Source organism: Arabidopsis thaliana, chromosome 2 (assembly GCF_000001735.4).
Source record: "Arabidopsis thaliana chromosome 2, partial sequence".
In the NCBI taxonomy this organism is placed as follows: Eukaryota; Viridiplantae; Streptophyta; class Magnoliopsida; order Brassicales; family Brassicaceae; genus Arabidopsis; species Arabidopsis thaliana.
Genome location: NC_003071.7, coordinates 18,315,412 through 18,328,005, shown reverse-complemented (window position 1 = coordinate 18,328,005; position 12,594 = coordinate 18,315,412). Strand labels below are relative to the sequence as shown.

Here is a 12,594-nt window from a genome sequence, read left to right as displayed (position 1 = left end):
GATCAAATTAATAAAAGTCACTTGTTTAGTATTATCGTATGGCATTCAATTGACTCGTCAAAACTATGAAAATGGATGATGAAAAATTAATAACATTCTTAAAAAAAAAAAAAAAGTAAAAAAAAAAAAAAAAAACTGATGTGAAAACCGACGTATCAAACCCAAGAAAACCGACGGATCCATCAACCAGTCCGCCACTGCCCATTCCTAAAATGGTCCTAGCAATTCATGAAGTTGAGAGACTTGGCTTGGATCTTGTGGGTTGTGGCCTATTGGTTACAAGATTATTAATCATCTCATTAATCATCGGTCTAATCATAGGACTCGTAATCGTCGGCAACATCAAAGGATACGGATTATTAATAACCGGAACGTTAACAGACGGCGTCGTACCAACAAACTGTGGTTGCTTCCGGTTTTCAACATGATGGACCAAATTTGTTGAAGTAGCTAATTTTCTTCTAGCACATTACAAATGAGCATCAAATCCACTACACTCTCCGCAGCTGTAGAGCCACGAGTTAGACCCTAGACCACGGCACACGCAACATTGGAAGCTAGACGCCGCAGCAGATCCCGGTCCGCCAGGTGGCATGGAAAAGGTTAAAGAAAGTTGGTGGTGAGGGTGAGATTGGTGGGTGACTCGAGAAGGCATGTTGGCACAAACCGTGTGAAGATCAATGCCGCAATCTCCACAGTGGTAAGCCAATCTATCACCGTCTTTTCCGCAAGCGTTGCAGCGGAATCGCCCTTCTTGGTATTTGGGAGAAGAGATTAGTGAGAGGAGATGGTTTCTGTCGAAAGGGTGTCTGATTTTTTGAGGTAATTCGGAACATTTTAGGTGGATGTAGAAATTGCAAGGTTTGGATGAGTATGAAGGAAGACTTAGGAGTTTTAGCTTGCAAATCATGCAACAAAAAAATGAAGAAGATTGGTCTTGAGGATTGAAAGATGAGTGGAACAATGGATGTTGGATGACTCAACTGTCGAATTGAGTCCTCTGGTTTTGGCCTTCCCACTGTTTTGTTTTTGTTTGCTGCACAAATATCTTCTTACTATACTAGTTTAGATAATTTTTGTAAGTTTTAAAATGCTATTAGTAATTTGGTATAAAAATAATTCAGTCGCTTGGATTTGATATGTTGGAAGACTTTGTTTTGTGGTAGTCATTTGTTACCGTGTGACTTTGTTTTCGAGGACTATTTAGGCGATGACTTCGAAAGTCAATGATTATTAGTCGTTACCCACATGAATTATACATGGGAAGCACAATTACTGGCGAATTTTATTGTTTTATCAATATTCTGTAAAGGTTATGTATATTAAGCAACAACTTGGTGAATAATCAAAACCAAACTATGTATTATGTTAATGAAAATAGAAATCACAAGTCATCTACATATTTTGCTATATATTTATAGTTTCTAAACGCTTGTTAACCAAATTCAGACACAATGGCTTCAAAAAAACCTGTTAATCGCCCATCCGTGAGGCATGCGAGTCATAACCATCCGCTGCGTGTCTTTAAAGCTCGAGACGAAGATGAGGTCGTCTGCTCTGGATGTGAGCTCGATCTAACGGGACAAGCTTTCAAGTGTATAAAGTCAGACTGCGATTACTTCTTACACAAGTCATGTTTCTAGCTACCCCGTGAAACCAGTCACAAGTCTCACCCTGACCACCCTTTAACCTTGCTTCATTCCCCACCATATAGTGAGACTTACACGTGTGATGCATGCGGTGAGTACGGATCCGGATTCACTTACAATTGTTCTGAATGTCAATATGATCTTCATGTCGGATGTGCGTTTATCCCGGAGACCGTGGAGCGGGAAGATCACGAACACCCACTCACTCTTCTCTACAATACACCATGCAAAGGCTGTGAGGACGGTGCGATGTTCATATGTAATGTTTGTGAAGAAGATATGTCGGAGAATCTATGGGTTTATTATTGCAAAGAATGTGATTATGGGACGCATGTGCATTCTTGCGCGGTTTATGAAGACGATGAGCCAAATAATAGAGGAGGAGAAGAAGGAGAAGCGATGAGCTCGGCGGTTTCGAGGATGAAGTCGTTGATGAAGGCTGAGGATGAGTTGGCGGCGGTACAGCTCGAGGCACGTATGAAGCGAGACGCTAATAATGCTATACTCGGTTTATATGCTGAACCAAAGCGGAGATATTATTGGTGATTGAATGAACGAATGATCAATTTAATGAAAACGCTTGTGATTGTTTTTCACTTTTTTTTTTTTCCTTTTCGTGTGAGTTATTTAATTTGTAAGTGTTATTCATATACTTTTCTATTTTAATTGCTATACAAATGTATGGTATAATAACAAGCTGAGTGGTTATATACTGGCCTATTTAACCATTTACATATGTAAGGAACAGTGATGATCAACAATATGGATGGCTGAAAAACTTTGTTATGTGCTATGCAATTTCTAACGTGAGATGTCGATCCAACACTTTCCACTCTACGACTTTTTCGCAATGCTATGGAAATAATATACAAATTTTCATTGAATCGTGCATATAATGTTGTGATTTGTCCTTACTCTTCATTGCTTCTCTTTACCATACTTTCATTGCATTATTGGTTATTCCTTAATCCGTAGCATCTCTTCTATCTTTTTTTTTTTTTGGATTTATACTAATTCCTGCTAATGTTATTATTAAAAATGTCTCCGAAAATATGTAGTAGCGGATCCGGGTGGCACGGAAATTGTTAAAGAAAGTTGGTGGTGAGGGTGAGATTGGTGGGTGACTCGAGAAAGCATGTTGGCACAAACCGTGTGAAGATCGATTCCGAAATCTCCACAGTAAACGAATCCATCACCGTCTTTCCCGCAAGCGTCGCAGCGGAATCGCCCTTCTTGGTATTTGGGAGAAGGGATTAGATAGAGATGGTTAGGGTGTCTGATTTTTTGAGGTAACTCGGAACATTTTCTGTGGATGTAGAATTTGCAAGGTTTGCATGAGTATGAAGGAAGATTTAGGAGTTTTAGCTTGCAAACCACAAAACAAAAAGATGAAAAAGATTGGTCTTCAGGATTGACAGATAAGTGGAACAAAATATGAGGATGACTGAAATGTCGAATTGAGTCCTCCGGTTTTGGCCTTCCCATTGTGTTGTTTTTGTTTTTGCTGCACAAATTACTGGTTCATTAGAGAGATTTTGCAAGTTCTAAAATGCTATTTGTAATTTGGTATATGTGAATATAAATTAATGGCTTGGATTGATTTGTTGGCAGACTTTGTTTTGTGGTAGTCATTTATTCTACCGTGTGAATGTTAACAGTGGGATCTACATTTTCAGTCGACGACTTCGAAAGTCAATGGTTATATTCTTTGATCAAGTCCTTATCCACTTGAATTATATATGGGAAGCTCAATTATTGATGAATTCTAGTTTTGTCACTATTTCCTAACAATCACCAAAATTGGAGATTTTTAAATCTTATCTCTGGTGATTGTTTCGTACGTGTCCAAGATTATGCAACTCTAATGTCAACCGTCTTCCATATATTAAACTACAACTTGGTGAATAATCAAAACCAAACTGAGAATTGTTTAGCGGAAAATGGAAATGACAAATCATCCACATATTTTGCTATATATATTTTCTAAACGTTTCTTACACTGAAACAACCAATCCTATACACAATGGCTTCAAGAAAACCTGTTAATCGCCCATCCGTGAGGCACGCGAGTCACAACCATCCGCTGCGTGTCTTTAAAGCTCGAGACGAAGATGAGGTCGTTTGCTCTGGATGCGAGCTCGAGCTAACCGGACAAGCTTTCAAGTGTATGAAGTCAGATTGTGATTACTTCTTGCACAAGTCATGTTTCGACCTACCTCGTGAAACCAATCACAAGTCTCACCCAAACCACTCTTTGACCCTGCTTCATTCCCCACCGTACGGTCAGTCTTACACATGCGACGCATGCGGTGAGTACGGATCTGGTTTCACTTACAATTGTTCTGAATGTCAATATGATGTTCATGTCGGATGTGCTTTTATCCCTGAGACCGTGGAGCGCGAAGATCACGAACACCCACTCACGCTTCTCTACAACACACCATGCAAAGGTCGTGAGGACGGTGCTAAGTTCATATGTGATGTTTGTGAAGAAAAAATGTCGGAAAATCTTTGGGTTTATTACTGCAAAGAGTGTGATTATGGGACGCATGTGCATTCTTGCGCGGTCTATGAAGATCATGAGTCAGAGAAAAGAGGAGGAGGTAGGGAAGAAGGAGAAGCGAGCTCTGCGGTTTCAAGGATGAAATCGTTGATGAAGGCTCAAGATGAGATGGCGGCGTTACAGCTCGAGGCACGTATTAGAAACGACACTAATAATGCTATACTCGATTTATGGGATAGTCCAAAGCGGAGATATTATTATTGATCGAATAAACGAGTGATCAATTTGATACAATGATTTTATTTTATTTTGAATAATAATAATGAAGCTTGTGATTGTTCTTTCTTTTGAAAATTTTGTTTTCTCGTGTGATATGTTGTAAGTATTTTTCTCAACTATCCAAGTCAATCTCTGTACCCTAATATAGAAGTTAATTATAGATGACGTTATATACATTTTCCACATAATAAAATCGTAATTTCGAGTTTGTTTCTTTAGATTACTTGAAGACAATATTATGCATTAACTAGAGACCCAGCGTAATTGACCTCATATCCTTCATTATGTCAACTCTATTGTTCATATATATGATAATTCAAAAGTTTATAATACTATTTAATTACAATTAGCTATTGAATCAGTTTATAATTTATAGGTTACAATAAAACTAGACGGCGTGATGGATGGGATCATGAAGAATAATTCCACCACTTGACTTTGAATTCCAAATGAGAATCAATCTTGTATATATCTCACCATCATCAAAGCGCGTACTGACATTTTTGTCCCAATATAGTTAGTATATAAGCTACACAACTTGGTAAAATAGTCAAACCAAAACACATCACTACTTCACCCTAAAGAAGACTCATTATCAAAAGTCGTCTTACTATTTTTACTATAAATATATACTCTCAAATCCCTTAGCTTAATAAGAATCACGAAAACAATAACAAACACACAAAAAGAAGAAGAAAGAAGAAGAAGATATTAGCCATCATGGCCGCAAGAAAACCGTCGGTGAGGCATCCGAGCCACAACCATCCATTGCGCAGTCACAAGGCCCAAGTTGAAGAAGAGATCATTTGCTCTGGTTGCGACCTCGACCTGATAGGTGCAGCTTTCAAATGCACAAAGTCAGAATGCGATTACTTCTTGCACAAGTCATGTTTTGAGCTTCCACGTGAGACTCGTCACAAGGCTCACCCGGATCACCCTTTGATACTGCTGTATTCCCCACCTTACGAGTCAACTTACACGTGTGATGCGTGCGGTGAGTATGGATCCGGATTCACTTACAACTGCTCTATCTGCCAGTACGATGTTCATGTTGGATGTGTGTCCATGCCTGAGTCCGTGGAGCGTGAAGGACACGCACATCCACTCACATTGCTCTACCGTTCTCCTTACCAGAACGGTTTGATCTTTAACTGTGATGTTTGCCAAGAGACTGTTCCAGATAATCTCTGGTCGTATTATTGCAAGGAATGTGATTATGGCACGCATTTACATTCTTGCGCGGTAGAGGAAGAAGAAGCAGAAGAAGAAGAGCCAAAAAGAGGAGGAGGAAGTGCAAGAGGAAACACAAAGAGTGGTGGGAATAAAGGAGGAAGGGGCTCAGCGGCATCGGAGTTAGCTGCAATGTTGGAAGCTCAAAGAGAGATGGAGAAGATGCAGATAGAGTTACATATGGAGATGCAAAGAGCTAAGATTGCTAAGAAAGCGAGAAAGGCTTGTCTCAAGTTGATCTAAAAACTTGTTTACGTTTCTATCAAGTTATCTCGGATTCTTAATGCTTTGAAACTCTTTTGTTGTTTGGACGTTCTTTTTTCATTGAATTGTTGTTGCAAGCTTTCATGTTTGTTAATTATTTTCCTTTTGAATAAAAAGCCTTTTGACTTTATTTGTTCTAATCATTACATAAAGTTGAAAATTACCACTAATCGATGATAAACATTGACCTTCAGAAACCCAAACAGAACCAAAAAAAGATTTGTATCATTATTTAATTGTTGATCCGCCGAATAGCAAAAAGTCAAAAACCACGTCAGAGATACAAAACAAACAATTAAAAAAACACTATCGCGTGAGATTCACACGCGCCGCTTCGTTGATTCGTCGTCTGTTTACCCAAACTAGTAGTATCAGATTTAAATCACACGATCACACGAAGGAATCATCATCATCATCAGAAATTCAGAATTCAGGAGCAGTAATTAAAATTGATTATTTTGATTATAAAATAACTCAAGAGAGATCACAGAGAGATATGGCGGAGGGTAAACCCGACGAGCAGCTCTTTCAGCTTCTTTCGGGTCTTCTTCAACAGGTTTCGCTTTTCTTTTTAATTCGTTAACGATCTGTTGAAATTCGTTTCCTCTTGATTTTGATTTTCGTTTCAATTACGAGCCGCTTCTATTCGTCAAATTTCCCTTTTTCTGTCTAATTCGTCAAAAAAATAAAAGGGCAAGAGCTTTTTGATATTGTTGTTAATGGACACTAATTGTTACTACAACATTGACAAATACAGATGATTTTGTTGCCTACTGATGATTTTTGTTTCTTAGGTAGAATCATTGACAAATACAGAAGAGGTTGAGCTACGTTCTAAGATTGAAGCTCTTGGTTTAGAAGTCACTAAAGTGCCATCAAAGTCTGCTCAACACCTCAATGAGGTCTGTATCCTGTGTTCACTCATATATCTGGTACACATTGTAATGTAAATCTGAGGCTTTGTGTGTGATTGTTTGTGTTTTCAGGTGGAGATAGCTAAGGAATTGGACAAGTTATCAGCAAAGTTAGATGATGTGGATGAGATGATATCATCAGCTATAGCTTCTGATCCACAGGTTCAGACGCTTCTTAGCGGCACAGCTGATGTTTGGATGCCGGTTATCACTGCCGGCGCCGAAGAGAGACTCAACTTCACAGCCTCTCTTGCTGATGATGATGACCTTTCTAACAAGGAGACTACTACCGACAATACCAGCAGCTCTTAATCCCATTTTCTTTTTGATAAACTCATGTCGAAGTTTTCTATTTTGCAGTCTTGTTTCTTTTATGTATATCAAAACCAAGATAAGCTTTAATTCATGAGTGATATTGATGTTTGATTTTTACGCAAACTGAATACAACTGTTTATTTATTATCACGAGTTTCCCGGAAATGCAAATTTGCACCAAGCATGTGTTTCTCAGGAACAATTTCTACATGAACAAATGTTTCTTCTGTCAATAGAAGGTAAAAACAAAAAAAGCTATCCAGTGTGGAAGAGAATGACTTTTGTTGAAACACGAGAGAGTGCGACAACTCAGGACTCGGTGGTGACTTAAGCAGATGAAGCTTTCTTACAATGGGCTTCAAGCCAGTCCATGGTAACACTCTTTGGCCTCTCAAGTGCAAGTCCAAGAGCTCGGTCCCATATAAGCTGTGAATTAAACACAAATGAGAATGGAGAGCATATGAGTTCTGTTTTAAATGTTATGTAGTAACAAAGGCGTAATGTGTAAATATATATATGTTACCTGAGAGCAGATGCCAAGACTCCTTGAAACACCAAAGAGCACGGTGTAGTACCTATAAAACGCACAGATATTATATTTGAGTGCTATCCTAAGGCTCAATGATACTTGAAGGAGGTGTCTACTTCTTACCTTGCTTCGGTTAGACCATAGTGGTTCAGCAAGACCCCACTGTGAGCATCAACATTTGGCCACGGGTTCTTCACCTGTAACAAGCCATCATCGGATTCGCAAGTAAATAAAAAATTGATTCGCAAGAGATTCATAAGCCCCTAGCATGTAGGTAAGGTGTTGTGGAGTTGTTGGTGGAATATTGAAGGATCACCATGGTAAACGAAGGATAGAGATACTACCTTTCCAAGCTCAGTGAGAACAGGAGGCACAACTTCATAAAGCTTTGACACCTACAGAGTTGGAAGGATTTTGTTAGCTACTGAACATTGATAGAATTTTGAGAACCGAACAGAAAAGAGAAAAGAGAAAGAAAAAAAGTACCAGCTGGAAAAGAGGGTCGTCAGGTAGATGCTTCAAGGCAAATTCTCTTTGGCATACATATCTTGGATCAGTATTGCGCAGAACACCGTGACCATATCCCGGAATAACCTAGAGACAAAACAAGACTCGTCAATAGATCATCATTAGACTATCCTTGTAACATTACATCCACAAGGTAAACTAGGATAGGGAAAAACAGGATCCAAAGCTCTTATGGCAGTATTACTTACTAGGAGCAGTTAGAGCAACTGACCAAACTATGAGGTCGTAAATAAGAGGACCCATAACAGTATCACACAATAAATTGAAATATTAGCCTATTATGATGACTAGTAGACAAGATGTTAATTCATTTTCGCATGCTCCATCAGTCTTGTTGGCTGGCTTCAAAAGTGGGATTCAGGTACAAGACCAGAAAGTAAAGAATGTCAAGGCAGAGGAATTTCCTGTTTTTACCTTGCCACTGTTTAATGTTTTCCAAACATATTCTTTCAACTGTTCTTTTGATATATCTTCTCCACATTCCTCTACGACTGATTTGATCCAAAGCAAAACTTCCTGTTGAAACAATAATAAAAAAAGACTAAGAATTTGTTTTCTCCAATTTATGGTTGTATCATCAAACTATCACAACCTACCTAGATAAAATACAAAAAGCCACTTACGAAGCTCTATTGTAGATTGAAGATTTAAGACTTATTCAAGATATAGACAAGGGAGGATACCTGATTAGCCAAACCATGGAGTGGCCCAGCTAAACCATTTAATGCAGCTGCAAATGACAGATATGGGTCTGAAAGTGCACTACCAACCTACATGAACAAGAATTTTTAGCAAAAGAACCATTAGAAACTTCAGGTAGGTCAATCCTTTAAAATTGACACATGGAGAGTATATACATACCAGGTGACCAGTGTGAGCACTAACATTTCCACCTTCATGATCACTAGAGCAAAAAATAGTAGAAAAGCAAAATGTTATACAAAGGTCTATTTAAAGTCTTAAAAAGAACAAACAAATTTACAAGATAATTAAGCTTATTTAAGGAGACATGCATGGGTGACGAAAATTAATACAGACCTGTGGATGGTGATGTAAAGCCTCATGAGCTCTTTCACCTTTTCATCATCAAATCCCAACATGTGGGAAAAATTTGCACCATAATCCAAAGATTTATCTGAGGGAATGGAATCACCATTCTTATACATCCTGCAATGATGCATGGAAAAGGTCAACAGTCAATACAAAGCAAAAACAAGAGATGGCAAATTTTCCAATAAAAAAAAAATCATTGCCGAAAATCCAGAAGCTACAAGAAACATGAAAAAGAGTACAAAAAGAGTCTTCACTAACCTTCGATAAACATATGCAGCTACAACAGGAACACGAGCAATCAGGTTGAGGCAATCCTCATATGTTGGCTCCCAGAACCTGGAAGAAAAAATCTTTGTTATGATGCCAGCTAATATGAAACGCTATCATGAACTAAATCAGAACCCCAAAAGCATACTTTGACTTATGAATTCCATTCTCATATGCCTTTTGAAACTCACTTTGCACCTGGATATTAGGTAAAGAAAATTATCATTCTGCTGAAAATTGTTTACTTATAGCCAAAAAAAACAATAAGTTTCCAACGCTTATCACAAGAAGAACAGAAACAACAATACGAGTTTAGAGAACCACACCTGGAGGGCCATAACACCGCTAGCAAATTGAGTCATTGGATGAGCTGTGGAAGGCAGAGCATCGATGGCATTGTACACATAATCTGTATAAAAATTGGATACAAGTTAAGAATGAATGAAAGTATAACACAAAACCCACAAATTTATTTCATTTCTGTTAAGCAATTTCTTGTAAGCATTGATGTCAAACAAGTTTGAATGAGCCAATAAACAGACTCCTTTATTTGCAACAGCCAGAGCGAAAAAGGTAATATCCAAACCTGGCACAGCAGCACGGTTCGCCAAGTCTTTCGACAGTGCTTCAACTTGCTCTTTGCTAGGTACCTATACGAAAAAGGGTAAAAAAGGATATCATAAGATAATCTATTGAGGAAAACTAATCGACTGGACATATCCAGAACCAACTTATAATAATGTACAGAAGAGCCACACCTTTCCAGTTAAGAGAAGCCACAAAAGACCCTCCGGTAATGGTTCAGCTCCAGACTGGGCAGTAGGTAATACTTTCTGGCACTCAGGAATCGACAATCCCCTAAAGCGAATACCCTGAAATAATGATAAGATAATTGCATCAACAGCCTTAGAACAGGAAGGAGGAGCATTTGATATATTCTATATCTAGGATCTAACCAAGCTATTGTAACTATATACAGAGAGTTATACAGTACCTCTTCCGGGTCAAGCAATGAGGTTTCCCAAAGCAATCCAGTCATCCCTCTCATTCCACCAATAACCTTTATTTCAAAGGGGATTATGATGAGTTATGCAATGGAAGGTGAAAATCATATAAACAAACCAAAAACGTGAAAATCATGATTGTTTCTACCATATCAACAGTGATGTTTCCCAGTTGGACCTTCCCATGTTCTGACTTCAGTTTCTTCAGACGGTCCTGAAATTGGAAAATTCTTGTGAGAAAAGAGGAAACTAGAAAAGCAAAGAGATTCACTACAACTAGCCTGCCTTCTTAACTTAACAATCTCAGCTAACATAACAAATAATACACACATTCAATGAAAAAAAAAAGTCAACAACACAAATTTTCATTTAAAGCAAACAGAGTCTAATCTAACCTGCTGTTCCGGAATTAACTCTTGCAGCTGCGACTTCAGGTCCTGCATTGCCACCATTTAAACAAAATGAACAAAGACCCCACAAGCAGCAGATCCCAAACCAATATTAAACTTACATATGATCATGATCATGAAAACTACATGATCACGATCACACACGAAAGTACGAAGCAACGGAGATGATTTACCAGGTCGGTAGAGCTCTGCATCTGAATCCATCTGACAGAATTGCTGAGTGAAGATTGTTGGCCCTGCTTACATAGATTCGATCACCAATCAATCGATTAGCATGAACCAGCGAGATCAAACGAGAACAAACACAAAACTGGAAACAAAATTTTCAAATACTTACGACGCGAGACCTCAGCCTAGTAAAGGCCGATACGCTGCGGAAAAACACCATTCTCCAAAACTCAAAACCTGTGACAGACAGTATCCACCCAATTCTCAAAACAAATCGATCCGTGAAAAAACTCAAGCAATCAACACTCACCAAAATCAGAAACAAACAAAAAAAGTTTTATCGCCGAATCAAATAATTCAACAAAACTCAGAGATTCGATCAGCGGAATTCACCGGCGAATTCAGATTCCAGAAGAAGAGAAAAACAGGACTAGATTCTCCGAAAATTATGGAAGACCAAAAGGAAATGAGAAACACTATGAAGAAGCGAAGAAACATACCAGAGATTCGAGAGCTTCACGGAGATCGAGAAAAAAAAAAGCGATTGTTGAAAAAAATACTAAAAGCTGCGTCTGCGTGTGATGTACAAAATCAATCGGCGAAAGGTGAGCAAATGACATTTGTATATAGCTGGAGCAGGTTTATTACTAAATTCCAATTTTGACCTTCGAGTACTTTGAGAAGGCAAACCAAACTAAACCGGTATTGGAGAAAATAACCTTTAGGCGTATTATTCCGGTTTTATGAATCTCAAAAACAATTTCGGTGTACCGGTGTGGTTATTTTCGGCAATTGTTGATAATCATCATTTATTTCCTTTGCCTTATTTACGGTATTGTTGATAATCATCATTTATTTTTGGTTTAAGAAATCATACTAATATTTATGTGAGCTTTTCAAGCAGCCGGAACGTTTCCAAATCTAGAAAAGTCAGGTTTGAAATTGTCCTTTACAATGTTTTCATCCAATATTATGCAACCAAAACCGATTTAGACTAAAACAAATAATCCCAATGCCTGAAAAAGTAGACTAATTAATAAGTATAACATGTGCAGAACCTTACAAAATAAGATAAAATAAATGTTGACGTTCGAGAACTTTGAGAAGGTAAACCAAACTAAACCAAAACACAGAAGCAAGGGAGTAAACCGTAATCATATACCTTTTCGTTCTTTTGGAAACCAGACCGAATAATTTGGCTTTATATGAAAAGGTCAACGGACACTAAAATCTCAAAACAATTTTGGTGTACCGTTACGGCTATATTCGGTTCGGATCAATTTTCTTTGCATTTTGTTGATAGGTTATATCATTTTGTTTTACTTTATTTTGATAAAAGGGTTAATATTACTCACTGTTGAAAATGATATATTATACACGTACATCAAATATGAAAACACGTTATTTATTTTAGTTGAAGTACTACATGTATAATAAATATCATTTTCAACATTTGTAACAAAAGATTAGTAAACAATAAT

The 12,594-nt window shown here is 37.9% G+C and overlaps 6 protein-coding genes and 1 pseudogene across 10 annotated transcripts; 4 read left to right on the top strand and 3 right to left on the bottom strand.

Moving 5' to 3' along the window:
• Positions 1–117: 117 nt before the first annotated feature.
• Positions 118–1,052, bottom strand: AT2G44400 (Cysteine/Histidine-rich C1 domain family protein). The gene has a single exon (NM_130003.2). The coding sequence runs from the start codon at positions 908–910 to the stop codon at positions 470–472; it is 441 nt and encodes a 146-aa protein (NP_181968.1). The 5' UTR covers positions 911–1,052; the 3' UTR covers positions 118–469.
• Positions 1,053–1,454: 402 nt separating this feature from the next.
• Positions 1,455–2,195, top strand: AT2G44390 (Cysteine/Histidine-rich C1 domain family protein; the record flags this gene model as incomplete). The annotated part of the gene is made up of 2 exons (NM_130002.1): positions 1,455–1,603; positions 1,715–2,195. 2 exons carry the CDS (start codon positions 1,455–1,457, stop codon positions 2,193–2,195), a joined length of 630 nt encoding a protein of 209 aa, NP_181967.1.
• A 455-nt stretch (positions 2,196–2,650) lies between these two features.
• Positions 2,651–3,172, bottom strand: AT2G44383 (annotated as a pseudogene). Its single transcript has one exon.
• Positions 3,173–3,444: 272 nt separating this feature from the next.
• Positions 3,445–4,640, top strand: AT2G44380 (Cysteine/Histidine-rich C1 domain family protein). Its single transcript, NM_130001.3, has one exon. It carries the CDS (start codon positions 3,673–3,675, stop codon positions 4,414–4,416), a length of 744 nt encoding a protein of 247 aa, NP_181966.1. The 5' UTR covers positions 3,445–3,672; the 3' UTR covers positions 4,417–4,640.
• Positions 4,641–4,884: 244 nt separating this feature from the next.
• AT2G44370 (Cysteine/Histidine-rich C1 domain family protein) lies at positions 4,885–6,055 on the top strand. The gene has a single exon (NM_130000.3). It carries the CDS (start codon positions 5,152–5,154, stop codon positions 5,902–5,904), a length of 753 nt encoding a protein of 250 aa, NP_181965.1. The 5' UTR covers positions 4,885–5,151; the 3' UTR covers positions 5,905–6,055.
• Positions 6,056–6,309: 254 nt separating this feature from the next.
• Positions 6,310–7,274, top strand: AT2G44360 (ecotropic viral integration site protein). The gene is made up of 3 exons (NM_129999.4): positions 6,310–6,481; positions 6,720–6,827; positions 6,912–7,274. Exons 1-3 carry the CDS (start codon positions 6,422–6,424, stop codon positions 7,149–7,151), a joined length of 408 nt encoding a protein of 135 aa, NP_181964.1. The 5' UTR covers positions 6,310–6,421; the 3' UTR covers positions 7,152–7,274.
• Positions 7,217–11,728, bottom strand: ATCS (Citrate synthase family protein; the record flags this gene model as incomplete). 4 transcript variants are annotated; one of them, NM_180084.2, is made up of 20 exons in its annotated part: positions 11,614–11,728; positions 11,283–11,350; positions 11,119–11,184; positions 10,931–10,972; positions 10,684–10,749; positions 10,526–10,591; positions 10,290–10,403; positions 10,118–10,181; positions 9,858–9,940; positions 9,680–9,729; positions 9,523–9,600; positions 9,250–9,378; positions 9,073–9,115; positions 8,895–8,981; positions 8,626–8,727; positions 8,170–8,277; positions 8,028–8,078; positions 7,807–7,880; positions 7,678–7,729; positions 7,217–7,580 (listed from the first exon to the last, which is right to left on the bottom strand). In NM_180084.2, the coding sequence occupies exons 2-20, from the start codon at positions 11,331–11,333 to the stop codon at positions 7,482–7,484; spliced, it is 1,425 nt and encodes a 474-aa protein (NP_850415.1). In that variant the 5' UTR covers positions 11,334–11,350; positions 11,614–11,728. The 4 variants fall into 4 exon arrangements, with proteins under 4 accessions (NP_850415.1, NP_566016.1, NP_001324514.1 ...); NM_129998.3 differs by having other exon boundaries at positions 11,119–11,181; NM_001337082.1 differs by lacking the exon at positions 11,614–11,728 and adding an exon at positions 11,424–11,586 and having other exon boundaries at positions 7,482–7,580.
• Positions 11,729–12,594: the final 866 nt, after the last annotated feature.

Bases quoted from the DNA above. Each gene is read 5' to 3' on its own strand.
- AT2G44400 (NM_130003.2), bottom strand. From the start codon at position 910: ATGATTTGCAAGCTAAAACTCCTAAGTCTTCCTTCATACTCATCCAAA.
- AT2G44380 (NM_130001.3), top strand. From the start codon at position 3,673: ATGGCTTCAAGAAAACCTGTTAATCGCCCATCCGTGAGGCACGCGAGT.
- AT2G44370 (NM_130000.3), top strand. From the start codon at position 5,152: ATGGCCGCAAGAAAACCGTCGGTGAGGCATCCGAGCCACAACCATCCA.
- AT2G44360 (NM_129999.4), top strand. From the start codon at position 6,422: ATGGCGGAGGGTAAACCCGACGAGCAGCTCTTTCAGCTTCTTTCGGGT. The intron at 6,482-6,719 runs GTTTCGCTTTTC...TTTGTTTCTTAG, and splicing joins TTTCGGGTCTTCTTCAACAG to GTAGAATCATTGACAAATAC. The intron at 6,828-6,911 runs GTCTGTATCCTG...TTGTGTTTTCAG, and splicing joins CTGCTCAACACCTCAATGAG to GTGGAGATAGCTAAGGAATT.